Source organism: Rhinolophus ferrumequinum, chromosome 4 (assembly GCF_004115265.2).
Source record: "Rhinolophus ferrumequinum isolate MPI-CBG mRhiFer1 chromosome 4, mRhiFer1_v1.p, whole genome shotgun sequence".
Lineage (NCBI taxonomy): Eukaryota > Metazoa > Chordata > Mammalia > Chiroptera > Rhinolophidae > Rhinolophus > Rhinolophus ferrumequinum.
In genome coordinates, this window is record NC_046287.1 from 77088184 (window position 1) to 77110732 (window position 22549).

The window sequence follows — 22549 nt, forward strand, 5'->3', positions numbered from 1 at the left end:
GGTTGCAAGTTAATGGTGTTTTCCCTAGTTATTTAAAAAATATTTCCTAACTCTTTTGTGTGGTTTTGCTGTTTAATAGTGTGAAATATTCAAAGAACACTGTAGGAAGAACACATTCCACAGAAGATGTAAGTGATCTTTTATATTTTAATGTGATTTTCTTATAATTGACCATACAGAAGAACTGACATGTTGTGGGAACCTCAGAGTTTCATAGACTTCACTGGGTAAACTCAATGTTTTATTGTAGTGACCAAGTATTTTCCTCTTCCTCCCACTTTTTCCAGTATAACGGAGAAAATGACCGTTGTTAACTTTTTGAATCTTTTTTCTTGGACCTAGCTTGATTTTATTTTTATTTGGATAGTTGACATTACTTATAATTGTACAACTTTCTGTATTTTGCTATTTTCATTTATAGTCATTTCTTTGTTGTAAACAACTGTTTATGATTTTATAATATTCCACTTAGTCCACATAGTTTTAATTTAGGGTGGAGTCTTAGAATAACAATGTTAAAGGCAGCTACATTTCTTTAACACTCTTGATAGCTAATTTCAAATTATTTTCAAGGGCTTGACCAGTTGGCATTGGCAGTTCACGTCCAGACATAGGAAGGATGTCAGAGAGTACCTACTACTTTCAGGGAGTTCTCTCTGCTGTGTCTTGTCCTGGCTTTCTGTCTTGTATGGTCTCTCCCCACCTGTTGCCCTAAACCTAGCCTTCAGAGGGCAGTTCTTCTACTCTTGTGACATGTGAGAATGAAACAAAATTCAAATTTCAGGGTCCGTAATTAAAGTTGTATTGCAACACAGCAATACTTGTTCTTTCTGCACCGTCGCTCTGTGCTTTCACACACTGATGGCCGAGTCAAGTCAGTGCGACACAGACCCTGTGGTCTGCAGCACCTAATATATTTATTCGCTGGTCCTTTATAAAGAATTTTGCCAGAGGAGTCTGTCCCCTCAAAGTGTTCAGGATCTTCTTTAGGCAGCAGTGCTAGCAGGAGTAACCTTGCTTACTTAGGAAGTCGGTTTTGGATGTTCTTGTTCGTTAAAGCCAAGTGAATGACTGACTTTATTCGCTTGTAGGAAGCTGGCCAACAGCATAAGCCTGCTGATGTGTTTGATTTTCCTGAGAAGTCTGATACCTCAAGCATGGGCAGGATGAGTGAAAACGAGAAAGATGAAGAACCTTATGAAAACTTTGGTTAGTATTTAAACCTTTATGCTAAAAACTTGCAAGTAGTTTAAGCAACAACATTTAGGCTAGTTATTAATACAAATATAGAAACATCTTCAAATATAAAAATCGTCTGCATATTAATACAATGTTCTGGGGAGTGCTTGATAATTTGAATTAATTTTTCTCACTTCTAAGTACTTTGGAACTAAGAACTCTTAAACATGATCAAAGTAGACCACTTCTACTTCTAGTAGCATTTGTTAATAAGCTGGTCATATTAGGACACCTATTATGATATTTGTAACAAGAAGAATATAAAATATATTTCTCACTCCATACTACCAATAAAGTCATTCAGTAAGGGACTTTAATTTAGGGAGAAGAAGAAGGTCGTTTTCCCTTTTCTTAAACACACTGAGGCAAAGGATGCTTCAGGAGAGCCAGTGGGAGAGTTTCTCCTATGTTCCTTGGAGTCCCTGGTTGACCAGGAGTGTGAGTCGTCCAGATGGAAATGCTTCTGTCTCTGTCACTGGCCACTTCAGAGCAAAAGTGATACAGAAAGTGCCAGCTGCCCCCACATCTAGATCAGACATTTTTGCTGATAGATGTTTTAAGGGAATTTTGAAACTATATACCCTCTCACATATTTTTAATTTGGTATCTAATGTTTTTCAGTCTAATTTCTGATCAAAAGAAAATACAGTACATTTTATAAGATATAAAGTAATTATTACCAGAATATATTATGACTTGATAAAAATGTTTTAATTATTTAAAAGGAATCTGAATGTAGAAGATCTGAATCTAAAAGAAATCACATAGTTTAAAAATTAGGATATAAGTCACTTACCTTAAAACTGTATTAAAATTGTAATACTCAGTATGTACTGATAACAAAAGATGAATACAAGTCATGTGTATACATTTTTTTGGCACCCCCGGTATATGAATTCATCTGTCAGTTGACATTGGGTTGCTTCTACCTTTTGACAATTGTGAATAATGCTGCTTTGAACCTGGGTGTACAAATATCTGGTCAAGTTCCTGCTTTTACTTCTTTTGGTTATATATCCATAAGTGGAATTGCTGGATCTTATGGTAATTCTGTGTTCACTTTTATGAGGAATCACCATGCCATTTTCCACAGTGGCTGCATCATTTTACACATATCCACTAGCAGTGCACAAGGGTTTCAATTTCTCCACATCCTTGTTTTCTGTTTTTTTGATAATCGCCATCCTACTGCTACTAGACGCGGAAGTGGTGTCTCATTGTAGTTCTGAGTTGTATTTCCTCATGACCAATGGATGTTCAGCATCTTTTCCTGTGCTTATTGGCCATTTGTTAATCTACTTTGAAGACATGTCTATTCAAATCCTTTACCCATTTTTAAATTGGGTTGTTTATCTTTTTTTTTTTTTTTACCCTCACCCCAAATCCGGTTCAACTCCGGTTCAAGTTGTTTCTCAGTCTAGTTGTGTAGGACGCAGCTTCCTGGTCCATGCTGGTATTATGAGCCTTGCGCTCCACCAGACTGAGGCACTTGGTCGCCAGGTCAGCAGCTCATGGCAGCTCTCGCCAGCTGCCGGCCACTCACACTGGCCACTGGCCACTCATGGTAGCATAGGATAGATAGCTCAGGTTGCTCACGCAGCCCGGCTCCATGTAAAGCTGTTGTTCACGATCTTAGCTGTAGAGGGTGCATGCAGCTCACTGGCCCATGGGGAATCGAACTGGCGACCTCGGCGTTAGGAGCGCAGAGCTAATGCTGAGCCACCACCCACCTGAGCCACCAGACGGCCCCTGGTTCCTTATCATTTTATTATTGAGTTCTGAGAGTGCAGTTTGTATGACTGGTTACATATGACAATTCAGGATTGATCTATTTCTTTTTTCCTTGTTATTCACAGTAGTAACGTAAATAAATCCCTTTGCCTAGTTGAGGGCAATACAAGTATATTACTAACTTTGAAATTGTGTAGTTGATAATGTTCATTATTTAAGCAGCTATTTATTTGAAAACAGTTATTTAAATGTGCACTGTCATGCTAAAATTTGAGCATAAAGAAATGGTTGTTCGGCTCTTACCCGGCATCTCACTGCAGCAATTCAACTCCACCACGACTGGCCACCTACCTCCCTACCCCTCTCCTAAGCCCAGCCCAGCGTGCTGAGGTCGCTCCTGTTACTCCTCTTTCCTGAGCAGGTAGGAGTGTAGTCCTTCTCTCAGCATCTCCTCTATGGCTTTCCACCAGGGTCGTTTGGTCTCCTTCTCTTTTATCTTCGTCTTTATTCAAGTTAACTTTTTATGCTAGCTAGAGGCTGTAGCAATGCAGAGCCAAGTATAGAGGACAGGAAGTGAGTGAGGACTGGAATCCCTCCCACAGGGCCGTGCATTCACATGCAGGGAGTGCCTGCCTTGGGCTAGGCACTGAGGCACTGGCGAAGCAGGAGTGTGCCAAGCCCTCCAAGCCTTGGCATTGATAGTAAATGCCGTGGTCTCCCACGCAGTACAGTGCTCCATCAGAGAGGAAAGAGAATGCCAGAGTTCCTACTTATGTTGGTCTTTTATCTAATTAAAACCTTCTCATGTAAGTACAGTGATACAGGTTATAATTGATAAATATCCATGTATTTATTAGTGAGATCATTTAAATTTTTCATTATAGCAATGTGAGATTAAAAACATGTGGAAAACAGGTTGTATGATTGATTCTGATTTTCTCAGCCATTTAAACAAGATTGCTTTGTACTCCGTCATAAAGGAACAAACTTAAACTTTTCCTGGCAAACTTTTAAACTTACACTTTTAAAAACAATCTTTTCGTAGAGCCTCCGTTACATAGCACGGCTATATATGCTGATGAAGTCGAACTCTCCAAACACTGCAGATCATTTATACCTTCAACTCCTCAAGGAAAAGAAGCAAAAAGAAGGTACGGTTATATTTCAAGCAATTATTTATTCATGCTTAATGGGATTTCTGAGAAGCTCTTTAAGATAGAACTTCATAAAGCTAAAGCTTTTAAAAGATGTGTTGGGCCCACTTATGTTTTTCCTTAAGAGAACTGGTACATAAAAACTTAGTCTTTCAAAAATTGACATATAATAATTACAGGTACAAATTTCCAGTTATTAAAAAGAATAAGTCCATAGGGATGTAATAGATAACATGGTGACTGTAATTAATACTGTATTATTTATTGTATATTTGAAAGTTGCTCAGAGAGTAATCTTAAAAGTTCTCATCACAAGAAAAAAAATTTGGTAAATGTATGTGGTGACAGATATTAACTAGACTCATTATGCTGATCATTTTGCAATATATGCAAATATCAAATCATTACATTATACACCTGAAACTAACATAATGTTGTATGTCAGTTACACCTCAATAAAAATAAAGTCTAATTTAATAACCAAAAAAATATAATTGATACCTGATTATCCTAGAAAACATTGCCTGTGAAGGTGGTTTAGCTTTGAGGTTAAACAAAAAAAAGGAGGAAAGGGTTTTATGAGCATAGAATTTTAGGTGATTTTCAGAGGTCTCTTTAATTTACAAATTCTCGATCACAAAACACACATTCTCTAGTACAAGGTGAGAGTAGGGAAGACAGGCTGATACTCACAAATATGTCGTATATTTTAAATGTGTTGTCCCTAAGGAGCATTGGTTTGAGTTTTACAAATGTATATGAAGGTATGGTCAAGTAAATCATGTAAAAATGACTCCAGAGAGACAACTTGAGGACAAATTCTATAATGAAGAACTTTTCAATAACTATCATACTAATTATAAATTATTAGCTAGAGCAAATCTTTGACTTAAGGACCTCTATTAGGTAATAGGTCAGTTCTAGTTATTGAATATATTGTGAAAGTAGCAAAACTGCATTTTTAGAACAAATATCCCACTTAGATAGAAATCTCAATGAGAAAGTCTCTCTGAGGTTATCTGCATGAGGGAAGTTCTTGTAGAGACTCCAGTTTTTCTGTTACTGAACATCAACAATAAAAGCCAAATATTTGGAAAAACACACACTTCATTTTAAACCGTGGTGGATGTAACTTTTACAGAGGAATTTTTTTTGAATAGGTTTAAAAATATAAGAAGGTTTTAATAAAAAGTCTTTCTCTCTTTATCATCACTCAGCTCCTGCACCCACTTCTTCCCTCTCCTCCACTATTAATTTCTTATATGTCCTTTCAGAATTCTTTGTATTCATACAAAACTAAGAATCCACATTTTTAACCTTATGTAGAAAAGGTAGTATACCTTGCTGCCTACCTTTTTTCACTTAATGTATTTTGGAAATTTTACGTATTGATACATATGGACCTTTCTCATTCTCTTTCACGTTTCAAGTCTTCCAGCATATGGATAGTTTACTCCATCCTATATTGATGGACAGTTGGGTTTTTTCCAGTCTTCTGCTGTCCCCAAGTGCTAGAGTTAGTCACTAAACTGATGCACGTGCCATTTCATACTCGTGCCTTGATATCTATAGGATATATTCATTACAGGAAATCCTGGGTCAAATGAAATGGTGTTAATTTGTACAGTTATTGCCACATTGCCACCACAGTGATAGCAAACTTGGATTTTTGCTAAGATGGTAACACGTTTGATCTATCTCAGTCTAGTTCTGCGTTGTGTTTTTCTTAAGACTGTCGAGCAGCGTGTCATCCTATGTTTAAAAGCTCCTGAATTTCTTTTTCTGTACTCTTTATAGCCTTCTTCATTTTTCTAGTAGATGTGGTCATTTTCTTCTTGATTTCTATGACTTCATTTAAACATTAGTGAAATTAATGCTATTTATTAACCTTAATTAGATTCTTTTTTTAACTAGTTTGTCCACCTATCTTTTGACAAAACACCTAATGGTGTTTTTTACCACACAGAAATATTTTTCTTTTTGGATAGATACATTGATACATTTATTAATCTTTTTCTTTTAGGGTTTAGGGATTTTGATTCAGTTAATCATTTTCTTTCAAAGAACTTAAGTGATTTATTTTTATATTGAAATCCTTGATCCTTTTTATCTTTTTGTAAGATATAAGGTATAGACCCAACTATTTTTCTTTAAATTTTTTTAATTTTTCAATTACGGTTGACATTCAATATTTTATTAGTTTCAGGTGTACAGCATAGTGGTTAGACATTTAACTTCTAGGTTCCTTCATCTGCAAAGTGGGATAATAATACAGCCTACCTTATATGATTGTTTTAAGAAGAATTTATCCTCTTAGGCTCTTAAAATAGGTTGCATATAGTAAACTTTCAAATGGTGCTTATTATTAGTGGTATATTTTTCAACAAGAATTTATTAAGCACTAACTAGGTACCAGGCGCTGGCTTTACAGTAGCTCAGAATGGACATAATCTTTGTCCTCATGGAGCTTATTAATGAGGAACCACTGACAAATCATATGGGGAGGGCATGATACTATGAGTAGGATTTAGGGTGGCGAGGGGCTGGGTGAGGAACATTCCATTTGAGGTAAATAGCGGTGTATAAAGGTGCTGTAGTGGGAAGAAGCACAGTGAGTCTGTGGGACCAGTAATCTGAGATGCCCCAGAGTAAAAAAAAATGAAAGGGGTGAACACCCTGCCAGATGGTAATTGCTTTGAACGTCATTGTTGACAGCGATTGCTAGTTCTACCCCAACGTCTTCTCCACTCCCTTAGTGATAAAATGTGTGGTTTTAGCTGAATACACGGCTGTCAGAGTAAAGAATATATTTTCTAGCTTCTCTTGCAGCCAAGGTTTCTATATACTTAAGTTTTAGCCAAAGAATATCTGCAACTTGTGGAAGTGTCTTTATAGGGAGGAGTGTGCCCTTCTTTGCTCCTTCTCCTTACGGTTGGAATGGAATGTGACAGCTGAAGCTTGAGTAACCACCTTGGGCCATGGGGCAGTGTACTGAGAAAAGGAAGCAGTAAGATAGAAGGAATCTGGGTCTCTGATGATGGTGGGGCTGCTGTACCAGCCCCGAATTGTCTCAGGTTGAAAGGGAAATAAAGGATCTTGTTTAAGCCACTTTGGGGGTGTCTTTTCTACCATTTGTGGCCATACGTAATCCTATCTAATAAACTTGGTAAGGAGTTTTGTCATCATCTTAAGCAGTTGAAGAACTTTAAGCAGGGGTGACACAGGTCTGCATTTATAAATGATCGCTCTGGCAGGGTGGAGCATGGATTTGAGAGAGACGGGAATGGAATGGAGAGACCAGTGTGGGAGCTATTTAGTAGGCAGGCAGGGAGGACAAGGGCAATTGTGACAGAGATGGTGATAAGGGGATGGGTTTGAGAAATAGGAAGCAAGTCACCGGGGCTTAGTGATGGGTTGGATGTAGGAGCTGGGGAAGAGTGTGTTGTCAGAGACTCCTGGTTTTCTAGCTTGTATGAAGGGACTGATGACCGTGCCATTGATTAAGGGAGGGGTTACTAGGAGAGGGAGTACCCCTTATTATGAGTCGGCCATGAATTTGTGTGGAGATGTCAGAGGCTCTGTGTGCATGGGTCTGGAGCTCTGAGCAGAGGGCTGAGCTGGAGTTCCAACTGAAGTGGTAAACACATAGGTGGTGTGGCGCTGTGGGCATGGAGACAGCGCACAGGGAGAGGTCACAGCCTGAGAGCGGGCAAGGACCTGGCACCACCCGCAAGGAAACCCGACGTCTTCTGTCCAGGTAGAGAAGGAGCTTGCGAAGGAGAGAAGAAAAGTGGCTAGAGGGGAGAGAAGAAAACTAGGAGAGTGTGTGTGTGTGCGTGCATGCACGCATGCGTGTGTGTGCAGTCGGGAGGATCAAATGTAGTAGAGAAGCACGTAAGGTAAGGACTGAACACATGCATTGCATTTAACAGTAGGGACATTTTCGGTAATCTTGGTGTTGATGGTGTGATAAGTCCAAACAAAAGCCATTGTTTGGGTAAGTTAGACAGGGTTTGTTATGGATGCAAAAGGAAGTTAGGGCAGAAGGGATGCCCTGGGAGAGAAGCCAGCAACATTTCCCAGGACTCCTGGCGGCATCAGCATCTAGGCCCCAAATCCTCACCAGGGATGTAAGCTCTTTGTTCCTACCTTCTCCCTCCATCTCCTCTTTATGTGTAGGTGATTCTATCCCCGTATTTACTCTTAGGGTTTTAGCTCTCTGTTCCCAAGTCTCTCTCTCTTACCCAGCCTTTCTCCCGAGGCCCAAGATGTCTTGCATATCAGTCATATTTCTAGATGCCCACAGACAGCTCAGACTCAACAAAGACAAAACCAAGCTCAGTCCTATTCTTCCCCATCCAGTGTCAACAAACTCCTTCGGTGTCTCTACGTTACTGGTCCTGCTGTCATCCAGTCATGCAAGACGCCAAACTGGGGACCAGTCCTGGTATCTTCCGTTGTGACCAATCCAATTCTGGCCTGGTACCACCTCAGGAATCCACTTTTTTCCTCTCCATACGCTGCTACCTCCCTGCAGCTGCCATAGTTTAGGCACTAGCTACTCTCCCCTGCAGTAGTTTCCTGCCTGGTCTCCTCTGTTTACCCTCCTGCCTGCACAGCTTCCAGCGGGATCTTTCTGAAATGCAAGTCTTACAAGAGTGAGATACCACCTTTTAGGGGCTCACCATTGCCTATATGTGTGGCCTAAAAGGCCTCTGCCAGTTTGGATCCGCAGGTAAATCATACAGATTCAGATTTAGAATCGAAGAGGCTATTAGTAGTATCTCTGAAAGTGAAAGGTGGAAGAGGCGGGACTGGGCAGAGATAGCGTCAGACTGCAGTGTAAGCTCTCCCAGTTCTAGCCAACCCCTCAGGAGCTCTGCAGAGAAGTCCTGTTAGAGGAGTCCTGGACTGCGCAGAAATGAGCAGGCGCCGTGCTCTCACCATGTTCAGTTACTGGTGGAGACTCTCCAGGCTCTGCTCCCGCTGTGCTGCGGGCTGGTGGCCGCCTCGTGTGGCGATCTGAGCAGACGCTGCTATGGCTGCCTTGCCGCCTCCCTGGTCATATCCGTTGATCTCTTCCCTCGTATTACCTTCTCTTGAACAATACAGTCTATCTGTACTCTGTGTCAAGTTCCTTAAATGTGCCAGCTCTTCCACATTTTTCTTCCTACCTTAAATACCCTGCCCTTTATTTTTTTGCCTGGAAAAGTGTTTTCAAAAGTCAACTCAAGTGTTGTAACCGTGATGTCTTTCCTAATCTTCCCAGTCGTGCAGCCACATCTTCTCTGTCCGTGGTGCTGCCATCACTGCGTTATCTGTGTTCTTCTGCAAGACAGTGAACCCCTTTAAAGGAAGGCTCTTCGTTTTTAAAGTAATTGTATTCACTGCACTTTGTATTTTGAAGTTGGTTTTAAATGTTTGTTGCGTTGAATTGAATGAAATGAAGAACTTGCATCTCTCATCAGAAGTTTAGGGTTACTCTTTCCATTTCAAAGGACAGAAGAAGGTGTTCCTTTTTATATCACCTAACGATGGGCTTAGCGCCTGTGGATTAGCTTTTGGTACACACGATAGTCCCTAAACTTGGGAATAGCCACTTGGAGGAAGTTGCTGTTCTCAGACAGGACCTCACGATGCTGCAGGAAGGACACACCTACCAGTACTTGCCTACCAAGGATAAACTGGTGTGGCCTGGGTGTGGGAAGACGTGGGAGGTAATCTGGGAAGGTGGCAGTCTGCCCATGACAAATGGGAAATCTCATTATATTGAGCTTATTTTCCTGCTGGATGAACAACTTATAGAAGACATGTGAATAGAAATGAAATGTATTACAAGATATTGATGGCTTGTTCTTTGGCACAGTTCGGACACTTCTGACATTGAAGAAAGTGAAAACGAATCTGTAAAAATTAGTGCAAAAAAGGTATGTAGGAGTGTTCCCTCTTCTACTTGATTTTGTAAGATATTTCATATCCTACCTGTTTAGATTGGATGCAAATAGAAAAAAATGTTCTATAGCAGCATTTTTCATAGAGAAAGAGTATTATGTTTTAGAAGGTACTTTTTAAATAAAAAGTGAAATATTCTATATCTGAAGTGTTCCACATTACAGAAGTCTCATATCCAAGTAACTTGTCAATTTTAGCGGTCATGTAATGTGTTTAGATTGTGATTTACAAAGGCAGGTTGATTTGTTGAGGGTATTTATTTGGAGCTTTCGTTAATCTAGGTTTCCCATCCTATGCACTGATCATGCTGTCATCTCCCTGTTATGTTCAGTCTTGAAGTTTAGAAATGAGAAATGTGGACTTGATATGGTTATCTACTACCGTGCTTCCCCGAAAATAAGACCTAATTGGAAAATAACTCTAGCATGATTTTTCAGGATGACATCCCCTGAACATAAGCCCTAATGCATCTTTTGGAGCAAAAATTAATATAAGATGAGGTCTTATTTTTGGGGAAACGCAGTATTATAATAAGAATGTTAAACATTTGTATTTTCTAAATCAGTAATGCTGTTTTCTTGACATAGCCAAGAAGAAAACTCAAGCCCATTAGTGATGACTCTGAAAGCAATAAGAAAAGTAGTACAATAATAAAAGGTAAACCAGCAGAGAAAGTAAGTATACAACAACATGGAACTGTTCTAGCTATAGCATCTTCAGAACTTTCAGAGAAACCAGCTGAATTGGGCACTTCTAAAACGATAGGACTCCTTAGTACCAAATCCTCTGTTGAAAAAAAGACCCTGGTAACACGAAGTCAACCAGTAAGACAGTGTCTGCCATCCCCTAAGAGAGAAAAAAAAGTTGATTGAAAAATGTATAGGAGGAAAATAAAGCATTTTCTCTTTCCTCCAGTTTTTTTAAAAAAGATGTTTTATATTTTTCTTATTATAAAAATGTTTATTTTAGAGTATTTAGAAGGTATGGAAAGGAAGCTAAAATCACCTATAATTCCATCACCCAAAAATAACCACCATGTTTTTTGGTCTGTACTCTTCAGTCTTTAACTGAGCTTTTCTCACCCTAAGTGGGACCGTGTTCTTGTCCAATAGTACAATAATTTAATGAGTTCATGATATTTCATTCATGAAAGTGCCATAGCTTCGTTCATCTCTTACCAGTGAATGGTTGCAATTTAAACTATTTTAAGTACTTTGATGAATTTCTAGCTAAATTTTTGTGTGCGCCTTTGGTCATTTCTTTAGGAAGAAAAATTGCTACAATAAGATTTCTGGGTCATATGTGTTCTGTTTTAAGATTCTTGACATATAATACCTTTTGATCAAGCTCTTAAAATGTTTTATGCCAGCACCTTGATTTTGGCCCATTGAAACTGCAGACTTCTAACTCCAGAACTGTTGGAGAATGAATACATTTCTGTTGTTTTTTTCAGCCGCCAAGTTGTGGTAATATATTACAGCTGCCACAAGAAGCTAAACCACCACCTAATGACTTTTTCTTTAAAGTTACATGCTTTTTTAGTTCTATAATTTCCTTTATTAATTTTAATTTTGTATTTATTTTAGGATAGTTTCTACTGAAATTCCCTATCTAATCACTGAGATCATCACTTCCTTTACTGTTTTGGACATATTTATGATAGCTGCTTTAAAGTCTTTGTTTCCTAAATCAGATATCTGAGCTATCTCAGGGTGTTTTGTTTGAGTACTTTTCTGTTTTGACTCCAGGTCACATTTTTTGTGTAACGTTTTAAATCTGGTACTTTTTAATTCTTTCTAATTGTGTCTTGGACGTTGTTGTTGATAGATTGAGAGTCAGAATTCTGGTCAACTTCTGAATAATGGTGACTATTATTCTAATAGGTAGCTTGATTATTGGCTGATCCGCTTGAACTTGATTTTCTTTGTTAGGGTCAATTTGTGAAAAGCCTAAGGTATTTTCCAAGCCTCTCCAACTCAGTGGGACTCAACCTCTGTATTAGTTTTCAATTGCTGCATAACAAATTACCACAAACTATGTGACTTAAAACAACATACATTTATATCGCACAGTTTCTGAAGGCCAGAAGTCCAGGCTAGATTTCCTTAGCTAGATTCTGTGCTCAGGGTCTCACAAGGCTGAAATCAAGGTGCTAGCCAGGACTGAAACTCACATGAGACTCAGGGTCTTGGTCTCATCTGAGCTCATTCAAGTTATTAGTAGAATTCGATTCTTTGCTGTTGTAGGTCTGCGGTTCTTGTTTTCTCTCTGGTTGAAGCTGGGGCTTACTCTCAGCTCCTAGAGGTTGCCCTTAGGTCCTAGTCCCGTGGCCCTTGTATCTTCAGAGCAAGCCAGAGAATCTCTCATTTGGCTACATGGAGTTAGCTACATGGATTAGGTTATATAATGTAACCTAATCAAGGGAGCAGCTATCCCATCTTATTCACAGGTGCCACCCACACTCAAGCGGAGGAAGTCATACAAGTCACTGGGGATCATCTTAGAATTTTGCTTAGCTAAATCTCCAGTCACTGTCCCTGGTGAATCTGGTCAGAGATTGGTTTATTCTAGGGCAGTGTTTCTCAGTCCTTGGTTATGATTGTCTTCCTTAAGAATCCTTTTTAAATGTTGTTTTCTCTTAATCACCCCCACCACCCCACACACAATTAAATTTTGATGCCACAAGGATACTGCATTATCTGTTTATGTACTTGGGTCCTTTGGAGGCTTACAACCATTGTAATATCTAAGATTTTTTTTATCTTTGCATTCCTCCTAAGAATCAGTTTTTGCCCCTTTGGGAATAGTATCGCCCCATTTGAGATTGCATGCTCTGGAGTATGGTTCTCACCTCTAAGTTACAGTCTTTCTGCTAGCTCTACTAGTTTGAATGAAGTCTCTGCATTTTCTACATCTAATTTCCCCCAGCATTGCTTGTCTATTACTTGTGATTTTCTTAACCCTATCATGGCCGCTTCCAGTAAACTTTATGTTTTCTCACTGCACGGGTGGAGAGCACTCACTCAGTCAAAGACTGTCAGGGCACCCCCACCTGGACTTCTATGCTCTGCTGAGCAGACATTCCAGGTGCTTCAGCTGCTGTACTCTGGTGCCTGCCTCCTCCGTGGGAGGATTACTGTGCTTGGCTGGGACTTAAGCTTGCCGTGCTGCTGTCTGGAAGTTGTTCCCAGGAGTGGGGGTGAGGGTGAGAGACATTCACAGGGTTCCCTTTCTGAGTTTCCTAGTCTTGTAGTCCAATTCCTAAATAAAAATAGCCTGTAGTCCAATTCCTAAATAAAATTGCCAGCCCCACCCCATTTTATGGTGGTTCATGGCAGGAGAGCTTGTTCAGTTGTTTTTCCATCATAGCTTTGGAAATTGAGCTGATTCCACACATTATTTTAAATAATAAAGGTTCAACATCTTCCAAGGCAACCATTGTTAAAAGCCAACTGAAAGTTTTATTTACTTTTTATTTTGAGACAGTTTCATTTTTTTCAGTGTTTCCTTATGTTAATTTAAGTAATTTATATAATATATTAACGTAGAAATAAATAAGAATTATAGCTAAAATATTATATTTACTAACAGTGTTTGATAATACTGTCTTAATCCTTTTAAGCGAAGAATACTTCTTAAGTAAAATTCTTTACTGTGTTTTTTTGTAGAAAACTCAGAAAATGTTACGTACCAAAAGGAAGAAATCAAGAAGTGAAGACACAGACTCAGGTACAGAACAGTATTTTATGCTTTGAAAATCATTCAAGAATTTCATTGAAAAAATGCTTAATTTGTTAAAGTAGCAAATTCTAAGTATATAAAACTGCCACTTTAAAAAGTTAAAAATATATGACTTTGGAGTAACTGTTTCTTTCCAGCATCTATCATGAAAACTTTCAGTATACAACAAAGGTGAAAGAATTTTACAATCTTTATATACACACCACCTAGATTTTACTATTAAATTGTATTATATTTGCTTTATCACCTATCCATTAATCCATTTTAATTTTTCATCATATAGAATATACTTTTCATACTTCATGTAGTTTGTACTCTTGTATAAGGTTTTTTCATTTAGCATAACTTTTTTCAGATTCATTTGTTATTTTGAATCATTTTTATTCACACAAAAAGTTTATTGAAAAATGTTTGAGACGAAAATAAAGCATTTTCTCTTTCCTTCAATTCTTTTAGAAGTTATATTTTTTCTTGTTATAAAAATGTTTTAGAAAATTTAGAAAGAATGGAAAGGACGATATTCACCTATAATTCCATCACTGCAAAATAACCACCATGTTTGTTGTCTGTGCTCTTTAATCCTTTTACTGAGCTTTTCTTACCCTCCTGGGATTATATCCTTGTGTCATCATATCTTACCACATTCTAAGTATTATATAGTGCCATGTTAATGAATGAATATTTCATTCATGAATATACTGTAAGCTTGTTAATATCTTACTATATATTACTACAACTATCTAATACAGTGAGAAATCTTTATGTGTTCTAGAAGTGGCCTATTTGGTAGATTAGAATTAAGATAATATAGTTAACAAGAAGAGCTCGATCACCAGCAGCGTTTGGATAGCAGCAGGCTATTAAATAAAGGCACAGCAAAGTAATTAAAAGGCAGCAGTGCTTCAGGCTGCTTCAGCAGAAATGGGAGAGAACCAAGGAGACAGCAGTACAGAGTGATGGTATAGACAGGTTTGAGAGACTGTGCACTGGGATAGAGAAGTGAGCATGTCTCTGCCCATGTGCTGCTTCAGCTGTAGCTATTTTCAGCCATTTGGTGGGATGCTTTCTGTTGAAGCCTTTCATAACCCTAGACTTAGAGTCAAATTATTGATCATTGGTATATTAAATTGGCTTATCTTAATGTTCTAGATACTTCTGACGGTGTACGTATTTGGTGTCTAAAAGGAAAGAGAAGCAGTGACATCATGGAGTTAGATGTTGTTTTGTCTGCATTTGAGAAAACCCTCCTGGAGTATAAGTAAGTTTTTTGATGTGATATAGGTACCTAATAAAATCCCACAGCTTTTTTATACATAGTATTTTCATTATCATTCAGTTTTACATATTTTTAAATTTCCATTATAATTTTTTCTTTAATTTCCATTATAATTTTTTAGTAGTATGTTTTTGTATGTCCAAATACATGACTTTTTAATTTATATTTTTGTATTAACCTGTCTTAAATATGTTCTGGTCAAATTGCATGGACTGGTGATACCTATTTTTTGAAATTTTGAGGCTTTCTTTATGACCTACCACATAATCTCTGGGAATCTCTAATTAGTGGGTCTATGTAGAATCTCTAATTATTGGATCTATATAGAATCAGTATTATTAATATTTGTACAATTTTTCCTGATAGTTCCATCAATTTATGCTATATACATTTAGAGACTATTTTATTAGGATATGCTTAAAATTGCTCTGTCTTGATTGAACATTTTATCCTTACTGACCCTCTCCGTTTTCTAAAAATGCTTTTTGTCTTAAAATCTATTTTATCTGATAATAATATAGTACCACTAGATTTCTTTTGCTAGCATTTGCCATATTTTACATACGTTCTTTTCAACCTTTGTCTGATTTTAAACTTTCTTATAAAATCTTTAAAATCCTATATGTCCACCTTTGAGTTTCAGCTGTTGACTTTAGTGCGTTTACATTTATTATAATTAATCAATATATTTGGAAGAATGGATTGATACAGTTTTATTGCTTGAAATATTTTGTTCTAACTTTTGATGTTTTTAATCCTTTCTTGCTTTTTAAAAAAATAGAATTTATAACTCCCCACTAATAAGAACTTTGGCAAGGTCTCTTATCTTTTGGTCTTCTCTCCCTTTCCCCCATCCCAAACCCCATCAGTTTCTAATACCTAGAGACTTTTAATTCTGGCTTAAGATAGACAAATTGTCTTTTTTAGCTTCTAAAACAGCAACAATCTTTACTCAGGTATGTGTTATATTTGACCACCTTTACTTCACATATTTTTTGTAACATGCCTCTTATTTAAATGTTTCATCCAACACTTCTCAGCATGGCTGTTTATGTTGCAAAATTTCTAAATCCTAATTATTTTGATCATGAGTTTGAACTGAATGACAGTTTAGCTGGATATAATATTCTAGGTTCTAAATCATTTCCTTAAATACTTTGTAATCACTGTTCCTTTGTCCTTTGCATCTAGTGTTGATTTGTAAAATATGCCCATCTAAATCTTGTTTCTTTACATGTGGTCTGATCTTTCTCTAAGCTTATACAATATTTTGTCTTTGATATTCTTAAATTTCACTATTTTGGGTCTGACCTTTCCAATCTAAGATTCTTCTTTAATTTCAAAAATAAAAAAATATTTTTGTCTTCTCTGATTTTCTTTATTTTCTGTATCATTGTCCTTTGTTTCATTCTTCTGTATTTCCTCAATCTAGAAATTAGAAATGTGCTAATTTACCTCTCAGATATATCCATTCTGCCATTTACCCCATCTGTTGAGTTCTTTATCTGTTTTAGGTTTTATATCTAATATTTCTGTTTGGTTCTTTTTTATCTCATATTCAGGTTTCATGTTGCTGATATCTTCTTTAGAATATTTATCAGGCTAATTTAAAATTACTGGATTGTCTATTGTGAAATACCTGCTTCTGATAGGATTTCTGATCTAATATACTGTTGTTTTCCTTTTGAAACAGTTGTGTTCTTCCAGTGTCTTGTTGCTCTTGCCCATGAGCTTTTATATTCCCCTTGGGCTGTCAGCTTCTCTGTCAGACACTGTGTGTAACAGAAGGCCAAACCTCAATTTTTGTCAGTTCCCGTGAATACAAGGGATGGCAGGGGATGAGTCCTAGGCTAGGAGGCCTCAGTCACTCATCCCACAAAGTAACTGTCAGATCAGCATTTCACCCTTTGACCTGCAGAGAGCAGTAGCATTAGGAGGAGATATCCTCCTTAGATTACCATTCTTCAGCCCTGGGGGTTTGTCAGAGAAGGAAGAGAAAACAACTGCCCAAAGTTAGTCAGTCTCTACCCGTTTTTCTCCAGACCTCTCAAACACAGCCTAGATTTTACTTTTGATGACACAGGGACAGAGAGAGGTCTGAGTTGCTGCAGCTGTCAGAAAAGCACGGTTTCTGAACCAGTGTCGGGGAAGAAGCAGGAGCCAACCTTAACAGTTCTCTTCCTGCCCTGGGCCATAGCCACCACTCTTCACACCAGTTCACCCAGCCTAACCCGTATTCCCCTTACCTCAGGGCTTTTCACAGCTTTCTCCATTTGGGGGGACGGGAGGAGTCCCTCTCTAGTTCTTCTGGCGATGATCTTGGGGAAAGGAACCAGCTGTCATGCTAACTCACCTTATCATCGTAGGAAGTGTCTGTTTTATTCTTCTGTATGGTATGTTTCAGAGCCAGTTTGCCATTAAAACTGGCACAGAAGTTCTCTTAACATACCCAAGACCATCTTGACTGTGTTATCCTTTTCTCACTCATAAATCTCTTTGAAGGAAGAAAAGACTTATTATAGAGTTACAATATTCTAGTGAAAATGTCATCTTGCCTTTTATCATATTAAATTCTTGATATAAAAAATGATTTAGAAGGGATGTAGTATTTTTGTGAGACATTTAAAATTATAAAATACTCTTGTGTTTTTGTCATACCAAATAATTCTGGTAGAATCACTGATCTCATTTTATTTTCTTGACAAAGTGTTCTCAACCACACGAAAAGCTTTACTTTCAAAATCAAGGTAATTATTTGAAGGTCTGCCATTTTTAATATCCTGTATCTAGTACTCACACCTGAATAGTTTCTTTGATAACAGACTTACTGATTGTAAACAGTTTATCGATGTGTATAAGTAGGGAAGTATACCGTGAAATGCAAATATTAAAACCTTAGAATATTCTAAAACTCATTCAATTAGTTATCTGTAGGGAAGTGACCAGATTTTTAATGCACTAGAATTTGGAAGAGCTGTTTCTAGATACCATATATAGACCACCACCATTAAGGTTGATAGAATCCACAAATTTATCATCATAAGCCATGCAGAAAGCCAAGCCAAAACATTTTTCTAATGTTTTTTAATCTTAAAATCATGATTTCATATTGATGTTAGAAATTCTGCTTTTTAAAAATAGGGCTGATATATTTTTTTAAATTGTGATAAAATACACATGACATATAATTTACCATCTTAAGACCCTTATTGAGTATGAATTCAGTAGTGTTAAGTGTATTCACATTGTTGTGCAACAGATATCTCTTTTTCTCATTGTATAGCTTTGGCACCCTTGTTGAAGATGATTTGACCATATATGTGAGGGTTTATTTCCAGGTTCTCTGTTCTCTTTCATTGGTCGAGATGTCTGTCTTTATGTTAGTACTATACTCTTGATTACTGTAGCTTTGTCATGTTTTGTAATCAAGAAATGTGAGGCCTCATCTTTGCTGTGCTGTTTCAAGATTATTTTGGCAATTTCGGTCCTTTGATATTCCATATGAAGTTTAGGATGGCTGTTTTCTACATAGGCAAAAAATGCCACTTGGAATTTGGTAGGGATTGCATTGAATCTGTAGATAGTCTGGGGTACTAAGGACATTTCAATAGTATTAACTCTTCCAATCAATGAGCATGGGATGTTTTTCCATTTATAGTATCTTCTTTAATTTCTTTCAGCAATATCTTATAGTTTTCAGCATATAAATATCTCACTTTGGTTAAGTTTATTCCTAAGTATGTTATTCTTTTAGATGCTGTTGTAAATGGTATTGTTTTCTTAATTTCCGTTTTGGATTGTTCATTGTTAGCACATAGAAATGCAACTGATTTTGTGTGTTGATTTTGTATCCTTCAACTTTGCTGAATTTGTTTATTGGTTCTAACAGTTCTTTTGTGGAGTCTTTAGGGTTTTCTACATAGAAGATTATGTCATCTGCAAACAGAGATTTTACTTCTTTCCAATTTGGATGCCCCCCTCCTTTTTTTCTTACCCAATTGCTGTAGCTAGGATTTCCATTACTATGCTGAAAAGAAATGTCAAAAGAGGGCATCCCTGCCTTGTTCCTGATCTGAGAGCAAAAGCGTTCAGTTTTTCACTATTATGATGTTAGCTGTGGGCTTTTCATACATGGCTTTACACTGTGTTAATGTAATTTCCTTCTATTCCTAGTTTGTTTAGAATTTTTATCATGAATGGGTGTTGAATTTTGTCAAATGCTTTTTCTGCATTGTGTGGCTTTTGTTCTTCATTTTATTATTGTAGTGTATTAACATTGATTGCATTTCATATGTTGAACTATCCTTGCATTCCAGAAATAAATTCCATTTTGTCATCATGTATAATCCTTTTTTAAGATGTTAAATTCTGTTTACTAGTATTTTGTTGCGGGGCTTTGAATCAATAATAATCAAGGATATCGGTGTCTAGTTTTCTTTTAGTACCTTTGTCTGATTTTGGTATCAATGTAATGCTGGCCTCATAAAATTAGTTTAGAAGTGTTCCCTCCTCTGCAGGTTTTTGGAGGAATTTGAGGACTGGTATTCATTCTTCTTTAAATGTTTGGTAGAATTCTCCATTAAAGCCATCTGGCCCTGGGACTTATGATGGGAGGTTTTTGATTTCTGAGTCAGTCTCCTCACTAGCTATCAGTTTGTTCAGAGTTTTTTTTTTAACCGACACTCCGGTTCAAGCCGTTGTTTCTCAGTCTAGTTGTGTAGGACACAGATCCCTGGCCCATGCTGGTATTATGAGCCTTGCGCTCGCTCCCCCCACCGCTGAGGCAGTCGGTCGCTGGTTGTTGTTTGGCCACTCATAGCAGCTCTCACCAGCTGCCAACCGCTCACAATGGCTGCCAGCCACTCGCACTGGCTACCGGCTGCTCATGGCAGCACACGGTAGCCCACGGCAGCCCATAGCAGCTCATGCTGACCTCTGGACCTTTGGATGCTCATGGCAGCTCAGCTCCAGGGAGAGCCATCGTTCACAGTCTTAGCTGTAGAGGGCACAGCTTACTGGCCCATGTGAGAATCGAACCCTCGACCTCAGTGTTAGGAGCACGGCACTCCAACCACCTGAGCCACCAGGCCGGCCCCAGATTTTTTTTTTATTCCTGATTCATTCCTGGTAGGTTCTAGGTTTCTAGAAATTTATACATTTCTTCTAGGTTACCCAATTTGTTGGCATGTAATTGTTGATAGTAGTCTCTTATGATACTTTTTATTTCTGTAGCATCAGTTATATTTCATTTCTGATTGAGTGTTCTATTTTTTTGTCAATTTTGATCTTTTCAAAAAAACCAACTCTTAGTTTCAGTTTTTCTTACTCTTCTATTCTCTATTTCGTTTATTTCTGCTCTAATCTTTATTGTTCCTTCCTTCTGCTAACTTTGCGTTTAGTTAGCTCTTCTTCTTATAGTTCCTTGAAATATAAAATTAGGTTGTTGATTTGAGATCTTTCTTAATGTAGGTATTTACTGTAGGTATAAACTTCCCTCTTAGTACTGATTTGCTGCATCCTATAAATGTTGGTACCTTGTGTTTTTATTTTCATTTGTCTTAAGATTTTTCGCTTGATATTTCTTCTTTGACCCATTGTTTGTGCAAGTGTTGTTTAATTTCAACATACTTGTGAATTTTCCTGTTTTCCTTTTGCTAATGATTTCTTGTTTGAAATTGTTTAAACCAAGATTTCTTAGTTTAAGTTGGTTAGGTTACTTTGTCACCTAACATGTGATATATCATGGATAATGTTCTGTGTGTGCTTCAGAAGAATGTATATTCTGCTGTTATTGGGTGGAATATTTTCTGTAGGTTTCATAGGTCCAAGTGGTTTATTCAAGTTCTGTCTCCTTATTGAGCAACTGTATGATCTGTCCATTATTGAAAGTGAGGTATTGAAATCTTATACTATTACTGTTACTGTGTATTTCTCGCTTTAATTCTGTCAGTTTATATATTTGGGTGCTCCAGTTTTGGGTGCATATATGTTTATAACTTGTTATCTTTCTGATGAATTGACCCTTTTTTTTTTCATTCCATAATGTCCTTTGTCTTTTATGACAATTTTTGACTTAAAGTTTATTTTGTCTAAGTATGGTCACTTCTGCTTTTTTTTGGTTACCATTTGATGGAATATCTTTTTCTATTCTTTTACATTCAGCCTGTGTATTTTCCTTACACTTAACTAAAGTGAGTCTCCTGTAAACAGCATATAGTTGGATCTTGTTTTTTTCATGCAGTCAGCCACTCTGTTTCTTTTGATTAGGGAGTTTAATCAATTTACATTTAAAGGAATTACTGACAGTGACTTAGTATTTTGTTAGTTTTCTATAATTCTTGTAGTTTTCTCTCTCTTTTCGTGCTATTTTCCTTTGTGTTTCATTGATTTTGTGTAGTGACATGCCTTGATTCCCTTCTCATTTTCTTATGTGTTCTATAGATATTTTGTGAGGATGACATAAATCATAGTAATCTTCGTTAAACTGATAACCTCAATAACATACAAAAACTCCTTTACATCTCCTTTCCCCACTTTTTGGGGATCACATTATGTTATCGATGCCACAGATTACTACACTTTTTATATTTTTAACCATTGACATAGTTTTATAGTTATTTTAATGCTTTTGTTTTTTAAATTATATACTAGTATTAAAAGTGATTTATGCACCACCATTACAGTATTACAGGATGCAGTATTCACCTATATATTTACCTTTACCAGAGAGCTTTGTATTTTCATATGTTTTTGTGCTGTTGTATAGTATCTTTTTGTTTCAACTTGAAGGACTCCCTTTAATCATTCTTATAAGGTGGTTCTAGTGGGGATGAACCACCTCAGCTTTTATTTATCTGGAAAAGTATTTCTCCATTTTTTGAAGGATAGTTTTACTAGATATAGCATTCTTGAATGGTAGTTTTTTTTCCTTTCAGCACTTTGAGTGTATCATTCCACATCCTTCTATCCAGTAATATTTCTGCTAAGAAATCTACTGACAATGTTATGAGAGCTCCCTTGTACATAACAAGTTGTTTTTCTCTTCTTCTTTCAAGATTTTCTGTCTTTGAATTTTGATGGTTTGAGTATAATGCATTTCAGTGTGGACCACTTTGGGTTCTTCTTGGGGTCCCTTGAGCTTCCTGAATTTGGGTGTCTGTTTCCTTCTTCAAATTTGAGAAGTTTGGAGCCATTATTTCTTCAGATAAGCTCTCTGCCTCTTTCTGTTCGTATATAATGCATATATTGGTCTACTTGGTGTCCCATTAGTCCCTCAGGCTTTTTTTTCATTCTTTTTCTCCTTTTCTTCCTCTGACTTGATAATTTTAAATGATTCATCATCAGGTTTGCTGTTTCTTTCCTCTGCTTGATGAAATCTTTTGTGAATCCCTCTTAATTTTTTAACTCTATCATTGTATTATTCAGTTCCAGAATTTGTTTGGTTCTTTTTAATAGT

General features: G+C 37.1%; 1 protein-coding gene across 2 annotated transcripts in view; it reads left to right on the forward strand.

Annotated features, from left to right (window-relative positions):
- The window catches only part of CENPU (centromere protein U), a 33983-nt gene that overhangs the window by 3315 nt on the left and 8119 nt on the right, over positions 1 to 22549 (forward strand). The window contains exons 2-8 of one of the 2 annotated variants that reach the window (XM_033104870.1): positions 80 to 128; positions 1092 to 1209; positions 4016 to 4121; positions 9991 to 10051; positions 10664 to 10750; positions 13745 to 13805; positions 14967 to 15075. In XM_033104870.1, coding sequence (XP_032960761.1) covers positions 80 to 128; positions 1092 to 1209; positions 4016 to 4121; positions 9991 to 10051; positions 10664 to 10750; positions 13745 to 13805; positions 14967 to 15075 — 591 coding nt within the window. The remainder of the gene's footprint in view (positions 1 to 79; positions 129 to 1091; positions 1210 to 4015; positions 4122 to 9990; positions 10052 to 10663; positions 10751 to 13744; positions 13806 to 14966; positions 15076 to 22549) is intronic. The other variant, XM_033104871.1, reaches the window with a different exon arrangement.